This window comes from Polypterus senegalus, chromosome 18 (genome assembly GCF_016835505.1).
Source record: "Polypterus senegalus isolate Bchr_013 chromosome 18, ASM1683550v1, whole genome shotgun sequence".
Classification (NCBI taxonomy): Eukaryota; Metazoa; Chordata; class Cladistia; order Polypteriformes; family Polypteridae; genus Polypterus; species Polypterus senegalus.
In genome coordinates this window covers 24,283,135-24,306,236 of record NC_053171.1, presented here as the reverse complement: position 1 = coordinate 24,306,236, position 23,102 = coordinate 24,283,135, and the positions used below count along the sequence as shown (strand labels likewise).

Sequence of the window (23,102 nt, the reverse complement as noted above, 5' to 3'; positions counted from 1 at the left end):
TGTGCAACTCTGACCCAATAGTGAGAGCGTATGTCACCAAACAACAAATCTTTTATTTCTCATGGATACGCCTCTTCATTGGGAAGAAACACTACTATCTATCTATCTATCTATTTATCTATCTATCTATCTTGAAAGTAGGGAGTATGAATCCCAGCTGCTCCCCTATCTATCTATCTATCTATTATATAGTGCCTTTTCTATCTATCTATCTATCTATTATATAGTGCCTTACATATCTATCTATCAGATAGATAGATAGATATGTAAGGCACTATCTATCTATCTATCTATCTGTGACGATGTGGGTTCTGGCTCCACACTCCCTTTGATGTTGGAAGCACTTGAACCCAACACCGTCGATAATGTTGCCGAATGAGCTAGTCAATGGAGGCAAATTACTGAGCAAGGGGAAGGTAGAAAGTGCAAAAGTGCTTTTATTTAAAACAGTCAACAAAAACAGTGTTCATAAATAAATAGTGCAGTTCTTCAAATTCATTAAATAAATAATCCATAAAAAGAACGCGTGGAGGTTAAAAATCAATAAATAGAAAAAACAATCCTTAAAAACGAGAGGTTAAAATCTTTTTAGGAAGCAGTCTTAAAACCATCAACAAATACGGTGCTCTTCTGTTAGCGTCTCACCTGCTTATCCCGTATGGGCCAAGCAGCAGGCAAGACGCTCTCTACAGCTGCCCTCCTACAACACACGCAAGACTGGAGACCTCCCGATCCCTGGCTTCGGTTTGGCTCTCATCCCAGCCTCGAGACTTGGACTCCTTGGTCTCCAGGACGCTCACACCAAGGACTGCCACTCCAAGCCTCCCGACTTCCGCTGCCTTTCTGCGGCCTTCTGCGGCTCGTCGCTTTCACCTTGGTCACTCCCGCTACCTGCTCGCTCAGCGGGAGCGACATCAACACAAACACGTGGGTGTCGGCCTAACACCCAGCTTCCATGCAGCTGTCCACGAGCGCTCATTCGCCGCACGTCCGCCGCTCTTGCGGCTCTCTCCCTCTCACCGACCTGCTTCCTCTCCTGCTCCCGGTAACCTCCGTCCTCTCCTTTCCTTTCCTTTCTCCGATCGTTTCTTTCTCCCCAACCGACTTGCGCTTCTTTTAAAAACGTGAGGGGCCATCACAGCTGCAGCATTAGCCACGGGAGCAATCACGAATGTAAGCAGTTCCTCACCTGTGCACACGGTGAGAAACGCCCACATCGACGACTGCCCCGCGGCTCGCTACAACAACGCCCCCCTCACGAAGCCGCCTCGGGTGCGATGATTATTTATTTAAAATCAATGGCCTTTTCTCCACGAGCTGTGGACCCATAACACCACACTATCTATCTATCTATCTGTTATATAGTGCCTTTATCTATCTATCTATCTATCTATCTATCTATCTATCTATCTATCTATCTATCTATCTATCTATCTATCATATAGTGCCTTACATATCTATCTATCTATCTATCTATCTATCTATCTATCTATCTATCTGCCTGTCTGTCTGTATGTCTGCCTGCCTGCCTGTCTGCCTGTCTGCCTGTCTGTTGAAATCCATGTCCAATTTCGAGATTGAAGAGTAAATTATAAAGTAAAAGCAATTTCTGTGTGAAATTGTCACATTCAGTCCCAACACGTACCTAAAGTGATTGTGTCTGCCAACTCGCAAGGCAAGTGTGGACAAGCCTTATGGGTGGTCTGCAGCCAGTCTGCCTTGTGAAGGTGATGAGTAATAATGTAAGCATTATTTTGAAATGGCACAATTAATTAAAAACAAGCGTTGATCAGATCAGGTGTTTGTGATCAGACGGAGCTAAATCCACTCATATTCATATAGGAACAAGATGTGATACGGAGAAAAATGTATAAGCTGACAACAAATACCTGTTAATTATGTCTACTCTTTAGAGGGCTTTAATGTTGTGTGAGAAATCTTTGGTGAGGCCAGATGTGTTGGTTGAAGAGAAAATGTTAATATTTTTCTGATTATATTTCTCTCATTTAACCCAGTCATCTCTTTTCTCAATACATTTTAGAGCAAACCAAAAGCTAATTTTGGACCCTTAAGTAGCATACTCAGTCCTCCAGCAGCATATTCCCTCATGCCAGGCCAATCTGGAGTCAAGAACGACCTAACAGGAGTACGGCAGCAGTAAACCTGCAGGTTAGCAAACTCCACAGAGGGAATGACCAGTCTGGGAAGTGAACTCAGGTCAATGGAACAGTAAGGTAGCAGTGATAATCACGGTGAAACTATGCCTTTATTTTTTAATTTGCTCTTTTCTTATGTCTTATTATCATTTAAAGGGGAAATGCCCACTACAGAGTGGCATGCACTAGGAGAAGCATTTCTCTCTCAGGTTTACAACACGGTTTTCGCAACAAGTAACACAGGAATCGACAAATGCAAAGAAGTGCCTGTCCCTTTTGGCATCTAGCTTAAAAGATTTCTGTTGGGCAAGGGGCTGAAAGGCACACAGCAACTTTACAAATCTCTGCTTCAGCTGGTGTGCCCTGACAATGTCCAAAGCCCCATTTCCTAGCCCACTGCTGCAGGTCCTGCAAGCACAAAATGAAGGCAACAATAACACTGAGGATCACTCGACCAGCGATTCTCATAAGAGACTAATACCTGTAACCAAAGCAAATAACTAAAACATGAATGTGCTTTACAAAGAAGTCAATCAACAGTAACATGCCTGCTTCTTTGAATGCCTTTCTGTGTTTGTTTTTCAGGGATGTGGGTCAGTGTGTGTCTATATCTGTATATACTGTATATAATATATATGTATTGTGATGGGCGGCCACAGCCATTACCTGGCCGGGACTCCAATGGAATAGAAGGACCGGGGGTCAGAGGATTCCTGAGCCAATACCTGCCCTGGGACACTAGAGGGCAGCCCTCCTGGATGGCTGTGGCACCACGGATTCCCGCAGGGCATGCTGGCAGCTGGAGTTTGAAGCGGCCCTGTTGGGTTCCGTGGGGGCTGCCAGGGGGAGCTGCAGAGCCCTATAATGGACTTCCACCACACCTGGGAGTGATTCCAGGTAATCCTGATGAACCGCCTGGAGTCCTCCTAGGTACGGAATAAAAGGAGCCCCTCACTCCAATCGAGAAGCCAGATTTGGGAGGTGGAGGACAAAGCTTGCTGAGAGAGGAGCGGCGGCAGCAGAGAAAGAGAACGGGAAACAAGAAGAAGAAGAAGAAAAAGAAGAAGAAAGAAGAAGGCACTGAGCATTACTGCTGATGTCTTTGTACTGTGCTCTGTAGTGGGGAGCGGGGAGCGAGGAAAAGTGCTGGCCCACAACAAATAAACGTGCGTCTCTGTGCCTGTCTGTGTCTGGGTTTGGGGAGCTGTACGCACCCGGTATTCCACAGCACATACGCCAATAGGTATCTGTCTGTACATGATGATTTATTCTGGTTGACCACCAGCAGTAGACAAGCCCACACCTGCTTCAGTGACATCAACAAAAAAACAAAAACTGCCTTCAGTATTCTTCAACCAAACTCTAGCTCAGGTATTTCAACGCTTGCTTGTTCTTTCAGTTCTTCCTCAAGTATTAAATGTGTATTAGATAAGTAATAGACAGCATTAAATCATTCCACTCGCCCAATGTAACCTGCTGTCATCTTCAACTTGACAGAAATAATGAATCACAAGTCATGGCAGCAGCTAAGACATGAGCATGAAACATTTACACAATTCGCCTCCAAATCTCCTTGGTCGCTTTACTAGATCCCCTTGTCATGTCCTAATCAGCTGTGGTGTTAGTAAAACTGACTTCCTTAGCAAAGTATCAGCAAACTACAACAAGTTCAAAAGGTTGCAGCCTTGACTCATGACTCAAGCCAAATGCAGTGGGTGATCCATTACAGCTCGTTTGCTCATCTTCACTGGTATCTTATCAGATCTTCTTCTTTCGGCTGCTCCCGTTAGGGGTCGCCACAGCTGATCATCTTCTTCTATATCTTTCTCTCCTCTCCATCTTGTTCCATCACACCCATCACCTTCATGTCCTCTCTCACCACATCCAAAAACCTTCTCTTAGGCCTTCCTCTTTTCCTCTTCCCTGGCAGCTCTATCCTTAGCATCCTTTTCCCAATATTCCCAGCATCTCTCCTCTGCACATGTCCAAACCAACGCACTCTCGCCTCTCTGACTGTCTCTCAACCGTCCAACTTGAGCTGACCCTCTAATGTCCTCATTTCTAATCCTGTCCATCCTCATCACACCCAGTGCAAATCCTAGCATCTTTCACTCTGCCACCTCCAGCTCTGTCTCCTGCTTTCTGATCAGTGCCACCGTCTCTAACCCATATAACACATCTGGTGTCACTACCATCCATTAGGCCTTCCCTTTCACTCCTGCTGATACCCGTCTGTCACAAATCACTCCTGACACTCTTCTCATATGACATCATCTACAATACAAATACAATACGATATAAAGCTGTCAACACTACCCCCAGGATACTTGTCTATGCTGTTATAATTTACAAACGTGGATACGTGTTGGATCTCCTCTCCCTGTCTAAAAGATTCTTCACACAACACAACTATGTGAACATATTTGATTTGTGCACATTTAAAAGCAATTAACAGAAATGTAAGATTTTTGAAACAATGAATTGTGTTGGGCGGCACGGTGGCTCAGTGGGTAGCGCTGCTGCCTTGCAGTTAGGAGACCTGGAGTCACTTCCTCCATGGAGTTTGCATGTTCTCCCCGTGTCTGCGTGGGTTTCCTCCCAAAGACATACAGGTTAGGTGCATTGGCGATTCTAAATTGGCCCTAATGTGTGTGTGTGTGCCCTGTGGTGGGCTGGTGCCCTGCCTGGGGTTTGTTTCCTGCCTTGCACCCTGGGTTTGGTTCCAGCAGACCCCCGTGACCCTGTAGTAGGATATAGCGGGTTGAATAATGGATGGATGGATGGATGAATTGTGTTTCTGTAAAGGCAACACTTTACGTTAGGTAATGCAAACGTTACTCATTTACTCTTATGTAACAAGACTCTACCAAAAGCTTCTTTTTGTGTTATTTACACTTAGAAAGCATCAATAAAGGGGTCACTCGTATGTATATGCAATATGATGCATTTGTGCAGTAACTACACTAAAGGTATTAGTACTCAAAATGGTTTCAGGATTTCTTAAAACACTGACATACACAAGAAGCTGAAGCCACCAAAAAATGCCTCGCTTTCTAGGATTACTTTTGAATTACATTGTATGCAAACAAATGCGCTACTTTAATTGGATTCGCATTCTTCAAATGCAGAGATTAACAAAGACTTTGCTGGACTGGCACCTTGTCCAAGTGTTGTTCCTGCCTTAAGCCCAATATTTTCTAGGATAGGCTCCAGCTGCCCTGCAACCCTGCCTTGGGTAAGCAGGTTAAGAAAATGGATGGATAGATGCGGTTATAAAATAACAAGCAATGTCCAGGAGGAGCGTATAATAGTAGTTCTCAATTATTTTGCTCATTCGGAAGCTGGTGATAAGACACGTGGTTTGTGCGTCTGCAGCCACAGGTTTGACTCCCTGTTCCCTTGTGCTGTGATGAGAACTGATCGTTTAGCCCAACAAGCTTGGTCATCCTAATCACTTACTGTATATTCTCCAAATGAATATCAAGTCGAGATCTGAAGGCCCCCAAAGGCCTCCTTTCCACCACATTACACTCCTAAAAATAAAGGTGCAAAAACCTGGTTCTTCAAAGTGATGCCATAGAGGAACCATCTTTAGTTCATAAAGAACTAGCCACGTGAAAATTCCAGAAACCTGTACCAGTTTCTATAAATGTCTATGAATCAATGATTAATGGATTTGTGCTGCATACCATCACATTGGCCAAATTCAGCTTTTCTTCATCTTTTAATACCTCACTAGGTAGCCCACTTTACATAAAAGATGTCCATAATGTCCACATATTAGGAGCCTTTTCTAGAACCAATTTCACTTGCCAGAATGAAACGGCTCTTTGTCCAGCCAAGGTTCTACGAGGAACCTCACAACCCAGCAAAGTGACATTTAGGAACCATTATTTTTAAGGGTGTGCATGCTCATTTATTCCATGTCTGTTATTTTTTTTTTTTGCGTGTAAAGAAAAACATTCTAACAGGTCAGGTCAGGTTGGGGAGCATGCACTGGTACAGCGTGTCGCCGCACCCACCACACAATGAAACAGCTCAGGATCGAGTTGGCAACCCCCCTCCAGGCAGACCAACAGTCCAGTCCCACCCACCATCTATCTACTGCAGCCAGGTGTTACATGGGTCGTCCCCTTGGCCTGGTCCAGCCACTCGGGTCCTCAACAATGAGGATCCCACAAGCCGGATTACCCTCGGGTAGTCGCGCCACATAGCCAAAGTGCTGTAATTGATGTTTCCTCACAATACAGGTAATGTGCCACCTTCAGGACGCCAAGTGCAACTGCTCATTTCACACAAAGTCAAACCGGTGGTACCCAAGGAGTCTCCGAAGAGACACAGTACTGAAGGAGTCCAGTCTTCTTCTCAGGTCACTGGATAGCGTCCATGTCTCGCTAACATATAGCAGCACAGGGAGCACCAGGACTCTAAAGAGTTGGACTTTAATCCTTTTTCAAAGATATCGGGACATATACCCCTTTGTAGCGCCCTCATGAACCCCCATTGCTCTCCCAATCCGTCTACTGACTTCATAGAAAAAGTCACCAGAGACATGAATGTCACTGCCAAGGTAAGTAAATCTCTCGCCGACGTCGACACTCTCTCCGCAGACAGACACACTGCTGATGGCCATGCCCAAGAGGTCATTAAAGGCCTGGATCTTGGCTTTATTCAGGACACTCAGACTCCTCACTTAGTCTCTCAAGAGCCCCGATCAGAGCCTCCATTGACTCCGGGAAGATCACAGCATTGTCAGCAAAGTTAAGATCTGTGAACCTTTCCTCACCAACAGATGCCCCACAGCCACTGGACCCCACGACCTTACCCAACACCCAGTTCATGCAAGCACGGAGGAGAGTAGGAGCAAAACACGCCCCGATGAACCCCAGAATCAACTGGGAAAAATGCAGAAGTTCTGCCTGCACTCTGCACAGCACTCACAGTACCAGTAACAGACCAGCCATGATATCCAGCAACCTTGAGGGGATCCCGCGAACCCTCAGGATGTCCCACAGGGCAGCTCGACCAACTGAATCTAATGCTTTGTGAAAATTGACAAAGGTTGCAAAGAAACTGACATTGTTGTGAAAATTTCTCTTCATGTATTTCCAGACTGAGTTGCCTCGAAAGCTTGCATATTGTAATGTTTTTAGTTAGCCAATAAAAGGTGTCATTTTTTGCTTGGCTTTTCTCTACATTCATAATGGCTAACACGGTACAACACCCTAGTTCTACAGACGTGTTATCAAACTCAGTCATTGCCTAATCCGCTTAGTCCTAAACAGGGTTGCAAAGGGTGCTGGAGCCTATCCCAGCTAGCATAGGGCACAAGGCAGGAACAAACCTTGTGTCCATTGCAAGACAAACACAAACACTCACACACACATGCACACCACACACCAGGGCCAATTTAGTATCGCCAATCTTTGAATTGTGGGAGGAAACCAGAGCACCTGGAGGAAACTCATGTCGACACAGGGAGAACATGCAACCTCCACGCAGGGAGGACCCTATAAGCAAACTCTGGTCACCTTACTGCAAGGTAGCAGCGCTACCACAATGCCACTGTGCCACTTCCTCAAAGTCTTGTTGAGGAATTTAATTTAACATTCCCTTTATATAACCGAAATAGCATGTTCAGCTGGATATATAAAACTGAACCTAATTTTAACAAACGAAATCAATACAATTTTCAGTAAATTATCCAAATGAAAACTGATCGGTAGAAAAATCAAGATATTAAATATGCATATTGGAAAATTAAACAACTTGAGTGGTTTATTTCAGTGCAGACACAATACATGAAGGACCTTAAAAAACAGGTAATTTAATTAAGATGACAAATTTATAGCAAAGGTTGCTCTCCAATAACAGAAATGGGTGAGAAAATGAAAAAAAAGCAGGTAAGACTTTAAACAGAAAAGCATAAACGGTGACGTGGACTTGAAGTGTGTTTCTAACTCATGTTCTCCACATTTGCTAGTGCTCGGCAATGCCATCCTGTATTTTCCAAGCTGACTGGTTTTAAGCTCAGTTTTGGGTAAAAAACAAAAACAGGATGCTTTCTACTGGTTTAGTTTTGTTCATATTCCGTTATATTATTTAAACAAATAGGTTTTATTCCCGTATTTGGGTGCGTCTCGCCACTCCCAATGCTCCATGCGTGTATTTCTATAAAGCGACGCCCCTCTTATACGGATAATAACGCCGAGCGGACACGAAGAATGAGAAGGCATTTAATCCAGCTGATGGAGCTGTTTGTACGTTTAAATATTAATTTATTTAGCTGGTTAGTAATTTAAATGTTTAGGCAAGTTTGGACCTGAAAAAAAACCTTGGGCACGAACTGCTTGTCTCCTCTTCTTTTCTCTTTAACTTTTCCAGTCGCGAGCCACACCGCAAAGTCTTTAAGTTTATGAAATAAAACACTACTCACTGCTTCTCTTTTCTCTTCCCTGCGAGTCCCGCGTTGAGGTTCGCCCGTTGGCCAGTCTCTTTTAGCTTGTATCCCATGGTCAAATACTGGGCGGCTAGCGGTCCAGCGAGGCTGTGCATCCCGGAGGTAACCCTCCACAGCACTCGCTCACGCGCACTCGCTCTCTCTCTCTCTCTCTCTCTTTCTCTCGCTCAGCGCCCAGTCACGAGCAAATCGCGGACGCGAGGCGACCTGCGCGAGCTGCTGCTGTTTACGTGCATCGTCGTGCTGCCTGCCTGCCTGCCTGCCTTCCTCCTTCGAATTGGAGATGTGGCTCTGTGAATAATAAGAAGAGTTGACTGATTCTGCTAAGGAAGTGGGAGGACTTGTCACAAAGGCAGGCGTTTTGTTTTCCAAACTTTGTAACGTAAATTGTTCACAGCAGCAGGAGAGCCCAAAACATGGTGCCTACTCTCCGGACACAAAGTGACCTCAGAACATCTTCCTGTGAATTGACAAAAGATAAGGTGCTGTTCAATAGAAGTTTGTTTTGCGTAAGCACACACGCCAAAGCGATTCGGTTTCTTTAGGACGAAGTGAAATGGACGTTTATAGTTAAATGCCAACTGTGTTCGAGTGGGTGGCCTCCGGTTTCCTCCTACTTGCTTGCTACCTGGTCAAATGGAGACACTGTGTTGCTTGTAAGTGAGTAAGCGTTCCTTGCGATGGACAGGAATACGAGGATATCTGATCTATCAATGTTAAACAAAAAAAGTCTTGGGTTCTTAAAAAGTGCAACACTCGGTTTCAATTACTTCTCACTTTCTTTTTCTTTAATAATAATCCGTTTTATTTATATAGCGCCTTTCCCGTGCTCAAGGTACACATAGGTGGGCTGTGCTGTACCCACAAAGTACCCAAGAGGATGTTATCTACAGATTGTTTGGAAAGGCATGTGTATAAATTGGGTATGGAAATATTAGGGCTACAATGCCAGTCAAAGGTATGGTCACATCTAGAAATTCTCAAGTTTTTATCAAGTGTAATGGACAACATGGGTTGGCAGGACTTTTAAATGGAAGGATATGAGTGAATGGGCATCCCGACCTGGCTGGCAAGTGATACTTTTCCTGGTCGAGTTGGGTGTTATAATGGATGGACAGGGTTATGCACATCCCCTGTACACTGGGTGATGATATCCCTCTGTCTTGTAGCACGTTTGGACACCCGCAGGGCTGGGTAGGAGTTGTAGTTTTGTGAACAGCCCTGTTGGGGGTCCTTGGGTGCCACTAGGAGGAGCTGCTGGAGACAGACTCTCCTATCACGGGGAGGTTCCACCTGACCACATGTGATACCACCAGAAGTACTCTCGGGTCTGTTATAAAGGAAGCTGCTCCGTTTCACTCAGGAAGTCAGAGTCAGGGGAGTCGGCGGATGAAGGTCACGCGGGTGGAGTGGAGAAGGGGAGAGTCATATTGCTGAATCTGTGGAGTGTATTACAGTATTTGTGCCAATGAATCTCTTTATTGGTGTCTGGAACTGTCTGTGCTGTTGTGTCTGGGGTTTAGGGTGTTGCAACGCCCCCTAGTGGCTCACACGAGATAGCATTAAATTGCTTTAAAAAAGATGGCAAAGATATTGCCAGTATAGTTAGTGGCTACTAACACTTGAAATGACTGATTTTTAGTTTATTATTCATATATCACTGCAAAGCCCTGTTTTCAGTGGTCATGCCTTTACTGTCCTAATGGTCAACCTTCTTTGGTTATCCGTAATTAGTCATGTACACAGTAAATGCTAATTGGTTATTAGAGAAACCTTTGTGCTTGCATTAGCACCACTGACACCTGTTATTCTGTTTAGTAGGGTGGCAAGAGACTGGCATTCTTAAACTCTTTTAGGGCTGATGTCGACTTTTGTCAAAAAAGAGGAGTTGACGATGGTAATCGACTGTAAACTTTGACAAAACCAACCGTTCTGTTTTAGTTGGACTCTCGTTGCTAGAAGGAAAGTTAGATTCATTGGTTTGACCGGGATTTCCTGCGCTCGTGTGAGTAGGAAGGCGCAAACAACGGCAAAAATGGCACTGACATTTGGCGAAAGATCGTAATGTATCTCCGTGGAAGACCTTTTACCTGTTATCTCTGAACTGGACTGGACATGTCAAACTCAGATTTTGATAAAAGTGATTGAAAATGAATGTGAGGTTCCAGCTTCAGCTGATTGGTCCCCAGCTAATCGTTGTACTGAGAATGTTCACCAGGGAGGACTGCCACTTAACAATGATTAGAGGTAGAAACCAGATTGCAATGCACTGTGACTTTGACTCAGCCACGCAAAGACAGCCTGGCAGCAAGCCTGACACATAGTCTTGGCAAACTGGCAGCCACAGCATGCAGCAACAGATGTTTTATGTTGATTTCTCTGTGAAATCATTGCTTTTCAGAAACTATTTTTTGGAAAAAATATTCAGCCCTCAAAGAGTCACGTTCTCCGTGTCTCTGAGCACTTCTTTAAAGGTATTTTTATTTGGATTACCTGTATATGCAGTCTGCTGGACTGTAGTTTCTTGTTGTCATCATCCAGGATTTTTTTTGTGGGTTCACGTCAGGGCCGTCGTCACGCATGGGCATGCTGGGCAGTTGCCCGGGGACCCCACGAGCATAAGGGCCCCATGCTAATCTATGTATGTTGTGAGTTGCTGTCAATAAATAAATATTATACTACACTAAACTATTGGTGTTGTGTTACAAGTGGACATTCGCCTCTGATTTAGTATCACGGTCACCTCTGCAACCTCGCGTGCATGTATGTGTACGGACCTCACGCACTACGTAACGTCAAAATGTATATATACAGTATTTTAATCTCACTTCAACTCAATTCTCTGCAAAGAAATGTCACAAATGTTTGTGTTGAAGACTTGATTAATAATAAATAATTCACAGTAATTGCATACTGTGCCATCTCCATCTGTATGGTGTCGTGAAGTGCCAAAATCGTTACAACAAAAAAGAGATGGGGAATAACCCCTATTGTCCAGTGGACAAAAGCAAAGAAAGTGGATGAAAAAAACGCTCAAAATACTTCAAGAAAGTAGACACATCATAACTGAAAAATGGTGTTTATATACAGAAAAATGGCTGAAGGAAATGATGTGGCAGGAGGTGACGTCATAACGGATAGACAGAAGTGACGTCATCATCTGGAGACCGGTAGTGTCGTGGTTATGGTGGTGACAGAAGTGACATCATCATCTGGAGACCGGTAGTGTCGTGGTTATGGTTGTGACGGAAGTGACATCATCATCTGGAGACCGGTAGTTTCGGGGTTATGGTGGTTACGGAAGTGACGTCATCATCTGGAAACCGGTAGTGTCGGGGTTATGGTGGTGACGGAAGGGAAGTGACGTCATCATCTGGAGACCGGTAGTGTCGTGGTTATGGTGGTGACGGAAGTGAGGTCATCATCTGGAGACCGTTGGGTCGTGGTTATGGTGGTGACGGAAGTGACGTCATCTTTGGGAGTGATGTTGGACAGCCATCTTGGAAATCTTGAAGTGTGCGGGTGAGTAAAACGGATTATTGGTCTTCTTCTAGTCTGATGAAAAAGAGACAGAGGTCGTTAGTGCCATAAATCAGCCTTTCATCTCACGATGTTTCACTTGCCTCAGGGCCTGTTGACTGCCGTCTAAGCGCACGTGTGTGTCAATGGTTTATCAATTGAGTGTCATTTATATGTGGAAATGTTTGTGTTTTTCAAGGCTCATGTTATTTTGTTCAAACATTTGTGTTGATTAATCTTCGCTGTACAGCACGTTTTGTAATGTTTAAACACTGATTTTGTTTGAGGTACCAATACAATAAATATATCGTTAATTTTATCGACTATTTACATTTGTATTCCTGTGAGCGGTTGTGTAGGTAGGGGCGCCAGTGCACTGCTTTGCCCAGGGGGCCTATAATGGCGTTAAGATGGCCCTGGTTCAAGTGTGCCATACAAAATGATGTCACAAGCAGTATCCTTTACCAGTAAGCCCTAACTGAGACCATTTCATTAGTCTGTATTCCCCTGTGCTCTTTTATTGTAAAAACCATCTGACTGTGATGGCGTCACTGCAGCTTGTGTTCATCTTTGTAGTCTTCCATCCATCCATTATCCAATCCGCTATATCCTAACTACAGGGTCACTGGGGTCTGCTGAAGCCAATTCCAGCCAACACAGGGGGCAAGGCAGGAAACAAACCCCAGGCAGGACGCCAGCCCACCGTAGATCTTTGTATTCTTTAGACTTTGAATTTGACGAGATGCTTCCAGTATTTCCAGGTCTACAGAGTGTGGCAGACGACCAGGGTTCCTTGCCCCACCGGGACGCCTCAAGAAGGGAAGGAGCGGGAGAGAGGCCATATCTTCCCTGGCTTGTAAGAGGGCAGCACCCCTGAAATGCATCTGGGGCCCCCCCGTGGGGGTCCGTGGCCACCGCCTGGGGGCTCCTGGATGGTTCCCGAGCCATGGACTGCAGCACTTCCGCCACACCAAGAAGTGCTGCCAGTAGTTTATCATAAAAGGGGCTGCCTCACTCCATTCAGGGAGCCGGAGTTGGGTGGTAGTGAACAGAGCTTGCGAGAGAGGAGTGGAGGCGGCAGAGGGAAAGAGTCAAAGAAAGGACTGAGTTATTGTAAGTCTTTGAGCCGTGTGAGTTATTATGGCTGTGTTGTGTAGAACTTAAATAAAAGTGTGTGATTTGGACATCTGACTGTCTCGGTGTCTGTCTGTGTCCAGGGTATCTTTCACAAGAGTCGGTATTTGTGTGAGTGTTTGGACATGAACAGAACATGTTAAACGTTGAGTGCCTACTGCAACAAAACTACATACATTTATTTGATAAGGTCACCGACAGTGGGGCTGTAGCAGTAAGGTTATTGTGTGTCATTGTAATCTGTGAAGATTATTTTATTGTACAGCTCATAAACGAACAAAGAAGGAAAGTGCGAGAGAAGATAGACAGAGGCATGTGAAGGACGCTGTGACGTTGCGGGTTTCGTGGCATGCTCCCATCTTGCCCCTGGGAGCCCTTGAACCGGTCACCGTCGGTAATGTCACCGATGAGCTTAGCAGTGAGGCATCAAAATTGCAAGAGGAAGGTACAAAGGTGTCAAGTGCTTTTATTTAAAACAATAACAAAAAGTGTTCAAAATAAAGTGCAGTGCCTTCAAAAACGTCTTCAATAAATAAATAATCCATAAAAACAGATGTCTTACGTGGAGGTTATAATCCATTAGAAACATCTTCTAAAAACAATGAAGTGAAAACACAATGCAGGAAAACAGTCTTTTAAAACACAAGCCCGATGACCTCTGTACCTGCAGCTCCCCTGCTCCTCCCGTCTGGCTTCTCAACAGGGGAGTCGCCCTCTCAGCAGCTGAACCTTTTCTCCGCCCGACTGGTCTGGAGGCCTCCCGATCCTTGACTCCAGTCACACACTCATCCCAGACCAAGACTTGGTAGTCGACGACCAGGACGCTCACGTCAAGGATATCACCAACCAAGCCTCCCGAATCCCGCTGCCTTCCACGGCCTTACACAGCCTGTCGTCCTTTTACTGGTCACTCCAGCTCCTTAATCGCTCAGCTGGAGTGAACACTTCCTTCAGCCCCCACCGAGTGTTGGCCAAACACCCTTTTTTCGGGCTCACCTTCCAGCTGCCTACGTATGAGCTGGCTCTCTCGCCACACTGCTTCCTGCTCTCCAGCAACCTCTGTTTCTTTCTCTCCCTTTTTTCCTTCTCTTTCCCTTTTTTCTTTTTTTTTAACCGCCTCAGGCTTCTATTTATAACGGACGTGGCAGCTGTGGAAATCAGCAGCTCCCGGGAACAATTACGGGGCGGTCCGTCTCTCACCTGTCCACTCTGGCGAGAAGCGTCCTCAGCATGAATCCACCCGGGAACCACTTCAGCCACACTATCACGCCCCCTCACTAAGCCGCGAGCGCGATGCTTATTTATTTAAAAGCGGCCCTTTTTACATGAGCTGTGGACCCACTGCACCACAGACACACACAGGTGGACTATTTTAAAAGTCCTAACGTCTACTTGACCAATATGGTTAAAGCCACAGTCTGTCATAAATGATGACAAGTCCCAGAATAACCAGAAGCTTGTCAGTCAGTTGTCCATATCTGACCAGAATTTGGTGCATATGTAAATAGGTGAGTGGTTATAATGACAAAGTCAGAAGCCATCTCCATGCCATCAAACATTTCTGCCAGATGAGCGTTTCCCCACCTGAAAAACTGGCTGTGATGACCGTACTGTTCCTTGGCTTCTCTCCGGCCTGGATACGTATGTACATTGTCTTATAATGGGAATGGAAGTTATCTTTTAAAGATAACATATATCTCTTTTTCCACCATATTTCTCTCCTCTGAATATGGTTACGAAATAGATGGGCATTGGCTCTGGTCTGTTCAGCATCAAGAAAGGGAACATCCCAGGGGAGAAAGGGCGCCCCCTGCTGGATACAGGGACCAAATACATTAAGAATAAAGAATTAAGTGGATAGGACTGTAGTGAGAAGTCAAGCAAAATGTTAACTAAAAGGATTACAATATGCAAGTTTTCAAGGCAACTCGGGCCCCTTCTTCAGGCAACGTGTAATAAAGAAACTGGAGTTCCCTTCGTTTATATAGACAACAGGACAAAGACGGCATTGGAAAACCTTTAAGTGAGACATCTTAGATGTAAAAAATTAATAGACCTCTTCAGGCTAAGATTCATTTAGCAAGAGAGGAGAACAATGGCTGGTCAAGATCTTTGGATAAGATAACAGAGTCTTTTAATGTTTCTGATGAGTTTTTCAATACAATGTGGGTCTGTAGTCAGGCTGTCTGTGTCAGTCTGAGAGATGCAAACAGTCCTCATATCTGGCTATTAAGCTCTTGTCTCTATTCAATTCATGTTGCAATGTGTGAAGTTTTAGCACGAGTTTAACTTCCCATTCTTTTCTCTCTTGCTGTGTTCTGATGTTCCCCATAAGCACTGTGACTTTAAAGTCCCTCTCACAGTGTCCATGGCTGTTGAAGTGGGCCGCTACAGGAACATCTGTGTTGCCAAGTTTGAGTGGATAGGACTGGCTAACTTTGCTGGGCTGAATGGCCTGTTCTTGTCTTCCACCCATCCATCCTTTTTCTAACCCGCTGAATCCAAATACAGGGTCACGGGGGTCTGTTGGAGCCAATCCCAGCCAACACAGGGCACAAGGCAGGAACCAATCCTGGGCAGGGTGCCAACCCACCGCAGGACATGTTCTTGTCTTGACTGTTCTAATTTTGCCATTTAAGGTGGAGGTTGACCCTCAGAGAAGTAGGTTTCAGGTTTCTGGAGAGAAAAGCCAAGCAAAATGACACCTTTTATTGGCTAACTAAAAAGATTACAATATGCAAGCTTTCGAGGCAACTCAGGCCCCTTCTTCAGGCAAGATGTAATAAAGAAACTGAAGTTTCCTGTGTTTATACACACATTAGGACAAGAAACAACACTGGTAAATCTTTAAATGAAAAATCTTAAATGTAAAAAATGAATAGGTTCATTCAGGCTAAGATTAATTTAACAAGAGAGAGAAGAACAATGTATGGTCAAGATCTTTGGATGAGATAACTGTCCAACAAAGTCTTTTGAAGTTTCTAATGAGTTTTTCAATACAATGTGGATCTGTAGACAGGTTGTCTGTGTCAGTCTGATAGATGCAAACAATCCTCATACCTGGCTATAAAACCCTAACCCTAACCCTAATTTGTCTCTATTCAAGCCATGCTGTAATGTATTAAATTTTAACATGAGTTTAACTTCCCATTCTTTTCTCTCTCGCTGTGTTCTGATGTTGCCCATAAGCACTGTGACTTTAAAGTCCCTCTCACAGTGTCCATGGCTGTTGAAGTGGGCCGCTACAGGAACATCTGTGTTGTCACGTTTAATGTTGAACCTGTGTAAATTCATTCTCTGGCGGAGTGTTTGTCCAGTTTCTCTCACATAGAGTGCAGTGTCAGGACATTTCATGCAGAGAATCAGGTAGGCCACATTAGATGATCTGCAGGAAAGTGATCCCTTTATGTGATGTTCAAGTCGGCAGTGTGGTATAACTATACGGTCTGTATTGTAGATGTGGGCACACGTTTTACGTCTTTTCTGTAGGCAGGGAGATGTGCCGTTTTCTGTCGGTTCATTTAGGGAGCTTCGACACAATTAGTTGCTGAAGGTTTGGTGGTTGTCTGTATGCCAGGAGGGGAGGTTCAGGAAATACATTTTTCAGTGTTTGTTCATTGTTTAGCATTGGCCGAAGTTCTTTTATAATTTTTCAAAGTGTTTCAAGATGTGGGTTGTAGGTGACAACAAGGGGAATGCGGGTCTTGTTGTCTTTGTTTTTCTATTCCAGAAGGTTGTCTCTGGGTATGGCAGTAGCTCTTCTTATTTGAGTGTCTGTTGTTTTGGGGGTATAACCTTGTCTGATGAAATCTTGTCTGAGCTTCTGCAGTTGTTGATCCCGGTCTGTCGGGTCTGAGCAAATATGATTGTACCGTATTGCTTGGCTAAAAATAATGGAGCGCCTTATATGCTTGGGGTGGAAGCTGTCACTTCTTAGGTAGGTCCGTCTGTCTGTTGGTTTGTGAAAAACAGAAGTTACAAGGGTGTTGTCTTTCAGTTGAACGGTGGTGTCAAGGAAGCTGACTTCTGTTTTTGAGTAATTCAGCTTCAGCTTTATGTTGGGGTGGAAAGGAATTATATTCGTTATGAAAATGGAGGAGGTCCTTCTCACTCCTAATTTCTGGAGCAAAAGCTTCATTTGAAAGCGTCTAACGCAGGCAGAATCCAAACTATATTGCGCACGACCCGGCACAGACTCACACGGAGGCACATGTAAAAACACAAAAAGAACTTTTATTTTCTTCACCTGTGGGGCACATCTTCCCCATGAACCCCACAGGCACAACACAGTCCAAAATAGCACAAGCAAAAACACAACACTCCCTTCTGGTACCACAACTTCTCCCGTCAAGCTTCATCCTCCTCTTCCCGAGTCTGGCCACTGAGTGGTGGTTGCTGGCCCCTTTTATAGCCCATCCAGAAGTGTTGCAGGTGCTTGATCACCTGTTTCCGCCTGCACGTCCAGGTGTTGGCTGAAGACTCGTCTAGCCGGGCTCAGGGACCCATGCAGCGCCCCCTGGCAGCCACCCCAGATCCCAACAGGGCTGTGGAGAACTCCATCTCCCATGGAGCCCTGCGGGAAGCTGAGGCACCACTGTCAGCCAGGGAGGCTGCCACCAAGCGTCCCGGGGGAGGTATTGAGCAGCCCATGGTTGCTCCCCCGGAACATATGTCAAAGGGGTGTCTCGGCCGGTCATGGGACAATATATATATATATCCATCCATCCATTATCCAACCTGCTATATCCTAACTGCAGGGTCACAGGGGTCTGCTGGAGCCAATCCCAGCCAACACAGGGCACAAGGCAGGAAGCAAAGCCCGGGCAGGGCGCCAGCCCACCACAGAACATATATATATATATATTTTGTTAATCCTCAAGGAGAAATTGTCTTTTTGCATGACCTTTGGGGGTGAGAGCACAGGCATTTAATCTCTGATGTAGCCTTATTAGGCAGAGTGGTGGTTCTAAGGCTAGGGATCTACACTGGCGATCGAAAGGTTGCTGGTTTAAATCCCGTAAATGCCTGAATTGTTGGGCCCTTGAGCAAGGCCTTTAACTCTTTGAGGGCTGAATATTTTTTCTGGTTTTCTGAAAAGCACACAAAGCAATGGTGTCACACATAAATCAATATGAAACGTCTTTTGCTGCATGCCATGGCTGCTATCGGCACCCGTTAGACGGCTCTGGCAGTAGCGGCTGCACGGGGGCAGTTCAATGACCAGCAGGAATATGCGATGAACCGCCTGCCTGGCTGTCTTTGCACAGCAGTAGCAGTCGCAGCGTGACGCAATCTGGTTTGTACCTCTTGTCATCGTAAGAGGCGGTCCTCCCTGGTGAACACTGGCGTAGGTGCATTAGCCACACAGACATGTTCAGCACCGTGATCAGCTGATGCTGGTCCCTTCACTTTCGTTTTCGACCTCCAGATCACTTACATCAAAATCCAACAACTCAGAGTCTGACTCGGCGATATGATATGCAAAACGTTGCCCACGGAGTGTTTTCCTTTACGCATTCGTTTTGCTCTTTCGCCAGATGTCGATACCATTTGAGGGCTTGTTTGCTCTTCGCTACTCACGCATGCGCAGGAAATCTCAGTCAAATCAACAAAGCTAACGTTAAAGAGAGTCGAACTAAAACGTAACGGCGAGTTTTGTCACAGTTTACAGCTGATTACTGCCCTCTACCCCTGAATTTTAACAAAAGTCGACATCCGCCCAGAAAGAGTTCCCCTGCAATTGCTCCATCCTGGGTATGATGTTAATCTGCATCCAGCCCTGCATGTAGGCCCTGTAACATTCAGGGAAAACTTAGGGGTCGGTGGCAGAATTGGCACTCCAGCCACCATATAAAACCTCACACTGTTCCACTCCGTCTGAACTAGTGTGGTGCTGAGGTGTCACCCATTGCCTGGCTGCACTCGGGTCCTAATCTGGGATGCTGAGGTGGTTTGTCACGTATCAGCGCCTGCTCCTAGCCTCTCTCTAGCCTTATTGTTCTGTCCTGAGTACCAGTAAACCTGCCACCACTCGCACCCGAATCTTCACTCTGAAATGGTGCTATAGACTGATAGTTGCTGGTTTAGTTTTGAACCCTGACTTATGTCTAATCCTTAATACAGTGTTACACTGTGTGCACAATTATTAGGCAAGTGAGTATTTTGACCATATCATCATTTTTAATGCGTATATTCCAACTCCAAGCTGTATTAACTTGAATGCTTATTGGATTTAAGCACGTCAGGTGATGTGTATTTGTGTAATGAGGGAGGGTGTGGCCTAAGGAGATCAACACCCTATATCAAGGTGTGCAGAATTATTAGGCAGCTAGTTTTCCTCAGGCAAAATGGGCCAAAAAGAGATTTAACTGACTCTGAAAAGTCAAAAATTGTAAAAAGTCTTTCAGAGGGATGCAGCACTTTTGGAATTGCTAAGATATTGGTGTGTGATCACAGAACCATCAAACATTTTGTTGCAAATAGTCAACAGGGTCGCAAGAAACGTGTTGAGAACAAAAGACGCAAATTAGCTGCCAAAGATTTGAGAAGAATCAAACGTGAAGCTACCAGGAACCCATTATCCTCCAGTACTTTCATATTCCAGAGCTGCAACCTACCTGGAGTGCCCAGAAGTACAAGGTGTTCAGTGCTCAAAGACATGGCCAAGGTAAGGAGGGCTGAAACCCAACCACCACTGAACAAGAAACATAAGTTGAAACGTCAAAACTGGGCCAAGAAATATCTGAAGACAGATTTTTTCAAAGGTTTTATGGACCGATGAGATGAGAGTGACTCTTGATGGACCAGATGGATGGACCTGTGGATCAGTAATGGGCACAGAGCTCCACTCCAACGTGGAGGTGGGGTACTGGTATGAGCTGGTATTTTTAAAGATGAGCTAGTTGGACCTTTTTGCATTGAAGATGAACTCAAAATCAACTCCCAAACCTACTGCCAGTTTTTCGAAGACACTTTCTTCAAACAGTGATACAGCAAAAAGACCATGATTTTTATGCAGGCCAATGCTCCATCACTTGCATCGAAGTTCTCCACTGCGTGGCCAGCCAGTAAAGGCCTTAAAGATGAAGGAATAATGACATGGCCCCCTTCCTCATCTGACCTAAACCCTATCGAGAACTTGTGGGCACTTCTTAAACGCTAGATTTACGGGGGAGAAAAACAATACACCTCTCTGAAGAGTGTCTGGGAGGCTGTAGTCACTGCTCCACAAAAAGCTGATCGTCAACAGATCAAGAAACTGACAGACTCCATGAATGGAAAGGCTTATGACTGTTATTGGAAAGAAGGGTGGCTATATTGGTCATTGATTGATTGATTTTTTTTGAAATGTCAGAGATGTTTATTTGTAAATTTTGAGGTGTTTGTTTATTATTCTCACTATAACAGATGAAAATAAACAAGTGAGATGGGAAAATTTTCATTTTTCCTTTAGTTGCATAATAAATCTGCACACTAATAGTTGCCTAATAATTGTGCGCACATATGTATTCCCCTGATGATGTTCACACTCACATTTCCGTTGTGAAACATTCAGGTTTCAGGTTTATTAACATTTTGGATTGACTGATAGCACTGTGTTTGTTCCATATTAAAATTAATCCTCAAAAATACAACTTGCCTAATAATTGTGCACACAGTGTATATGGTTTGAGTGATCATCTTATTCAAATATTTTGAAATGTGTGAAGCACCCACCTTGCACTTCAGTTTTGAAATATGCAGTACGGTAAAAAGGATGACAGCTCACATTTCGGCATTGCCTAAATACAGCCTGATGTGTGCCATACCTATTAAGCACCTTCGGGTGGTGTTCACTAAAGGAAGGGGCTATTTAAAATCAGAAGGGTTAACAGTTCAGGCCTCGCCCTTGAGATTTTTGCAAACCGGAGCGATTATTCATATTGTAGAAACATGAAAACAGTTTTATCATGCCTGTGACGCATGTTAGGTTGGTATCACCACTGACCCGTCCCACCCACTTAATCACTTGTTCCAAAAATTCCCCTCTGTTAAATGCTTTAGGTCAATGAAAACTAAAACCTAGACACCTCAAAAGTTTCTTTCCCTGAGCCATAGCCCTTGCCGACTAGTAATTTAACCTGTCCTCCTTGGTTAAGTGTGTGTGTGGTGCAGCGGGTCCACATCTCACATTATAAAGGCGAATTTTTAAATAAAAAATCGGCATACTCGCGACTTAGAAACGGGGCATGGTAGTGTGGCGGGCGGTCCTCGCTTAAGTGCACAGGTGAGGAGTCATTTGCATCCGTAGTTGTTGTCGGGAGCTTCTGATTGTCACACCTGATCCACGTCCCCGGATCATAGAATAGAAGCACGAGGCAGCTAGGAAAGGGGAAAAGAACGTGAATGGAGGTAAAGGGTGAGGATGGTGGCAGGAAGCAGGATGGAGAAAGCCGGTGAGAGCGAGCAAGCGAGCGAGCGCAGTCTCGCGGATGTAAGCAGGCAGCTGAGAGAGACGAGCCCTAGCAGGTGTATGGCTAACACCCGGGGCCGATGGTAGTGGTCATACCTGCTGAGCATTTGTTGGGAGCAGGAGTGACAAGGAGAAGGATGGCTTGCCGCAGTGAAGGCAGCAGGAGTCAGGGACTTGGGAAGTGGAAGCCCCAGCGTGAGCGTCCTGGTCGCTGGGGAGCCCAAGTCTCGGTCTAGTGAGAGCTGAATGGAACCGAAAAGCTTCTAGAGCAGTCAAGTGAAGAAGGTCAGCAGCAGGTAGGGTGGCTCCCCTGGTGCATAGCCTAGATGGGAGAAGCAGGGGAGTCACCAGTAGAAGACTGCACTGGGCTTTGTGTTTAAAAGGACAGCTTCCGGCCATTGTTGTAACCTCTTGTTTTAAAAGGATTTATTTATTGGATTTAACCTCCACATTTTCCCCCAGCTTTTATTGGATTATTTATTTGACTGACTGTACTATTTATTTGAATACCTTTGATTTTGCTGATTTTAATAAAAGCACTTTGCACTTTTTGCACCATCCCCTTGCTTCATTGTTCTGCCTCACTGCCTAGCTCATCGGTGACATTACTGACGGTGTCGGGTTCAGAGCTCCCAGAAGCTGGATAGGAGCATGGAGTGGAAATGGCTTTGTCACAATGTGTTCCTTCATATATGAAAGTGTAATTGTGTGTGTGAGTGAGTGAGTGTGTGCAAATGCTCATGTGTGTGTGTGCATTGTAAATACCACAGGGGCTCCTGACCAGAAAGGGGGATGTTTCCTTACCCGGACGGGAGGCTCAGAGATTAGCATCCTAGGAGAAAGAAAGGAGGCAGACCTGGAAGTGATGGCTGGAGTGGATGGACGGACAACCCAATGGAAGATGTTGCTGGGGTCTCTTAAATCCCAAAGGATGCATGACCTGGAAGTGATGGCTGGAGTGGATGGACGGACAACCTACTGGAAGATGTCTCTGGGGTCTCTTAAATCCCACAGGATGCATGACCTGGAAGTGATGGCTGGAGTGGATGGACGGACAACCCACTGGAAGATGTCGCTGGGGTCTCTTTATTCCCCCAGGATGCTAGATGGCAGCTAGGAAGTGTAATCCGGAAACACAGCCCTGCTGGGGTCCGTGGGTGCTGCAATGGGGTGCTGCAGGGAGATGCACTCTCTAATAAATGGGACTTCCTTTGGGCAGTAGCCTGGGCACCCAGAAGTATTCTCAGGTCCTCAATAAAAGGGACCACACTCCTTTATCGGAGCTGGGAGGACGTGGAGCAACACTCAACTGGAAGAGGGTGGTACAGTGGTGAGAAGAGAGTATTGTGGAGAGAAACAGAGAGAGGAAGAAAGAAAACCT

The 23,102-nt window shown here is 45.2% G+C and overlaps 1 protein-coding gene across 3 annotated transcripts in view; it reads right to left on the bottom strand.

The window, feature by feature from the left end:
• Nucleotides 1-23,102, bottom strand: part of LOC120518574 (RAS guanyl-releasing protein 1-like) — a 200,038-nt gene that overhangs the window by 83,203 nt on the left and 93,733 nt on the right. Inside the window, exon 1 of one of the 3 annotated variants that reach the window (XM_039741443.1) lies at nucleotides 8,593-8,880. The exons of the other annotated variants lie outside the window; for them this stretch is intronic. Coding sequence (XP_039597377.1) covers nucleotides 8,593-8,711 — 119 coding nt within the window. The 5' untranslated portion in view covers nucleotides 8,712-8,880. Of the gene's footprint in view, nucleotides 1-8,592; nucleotides 8,881-23,102 lie in introns of those variants that run through there. 3 annotated transcript variants of the gene reach the window in all.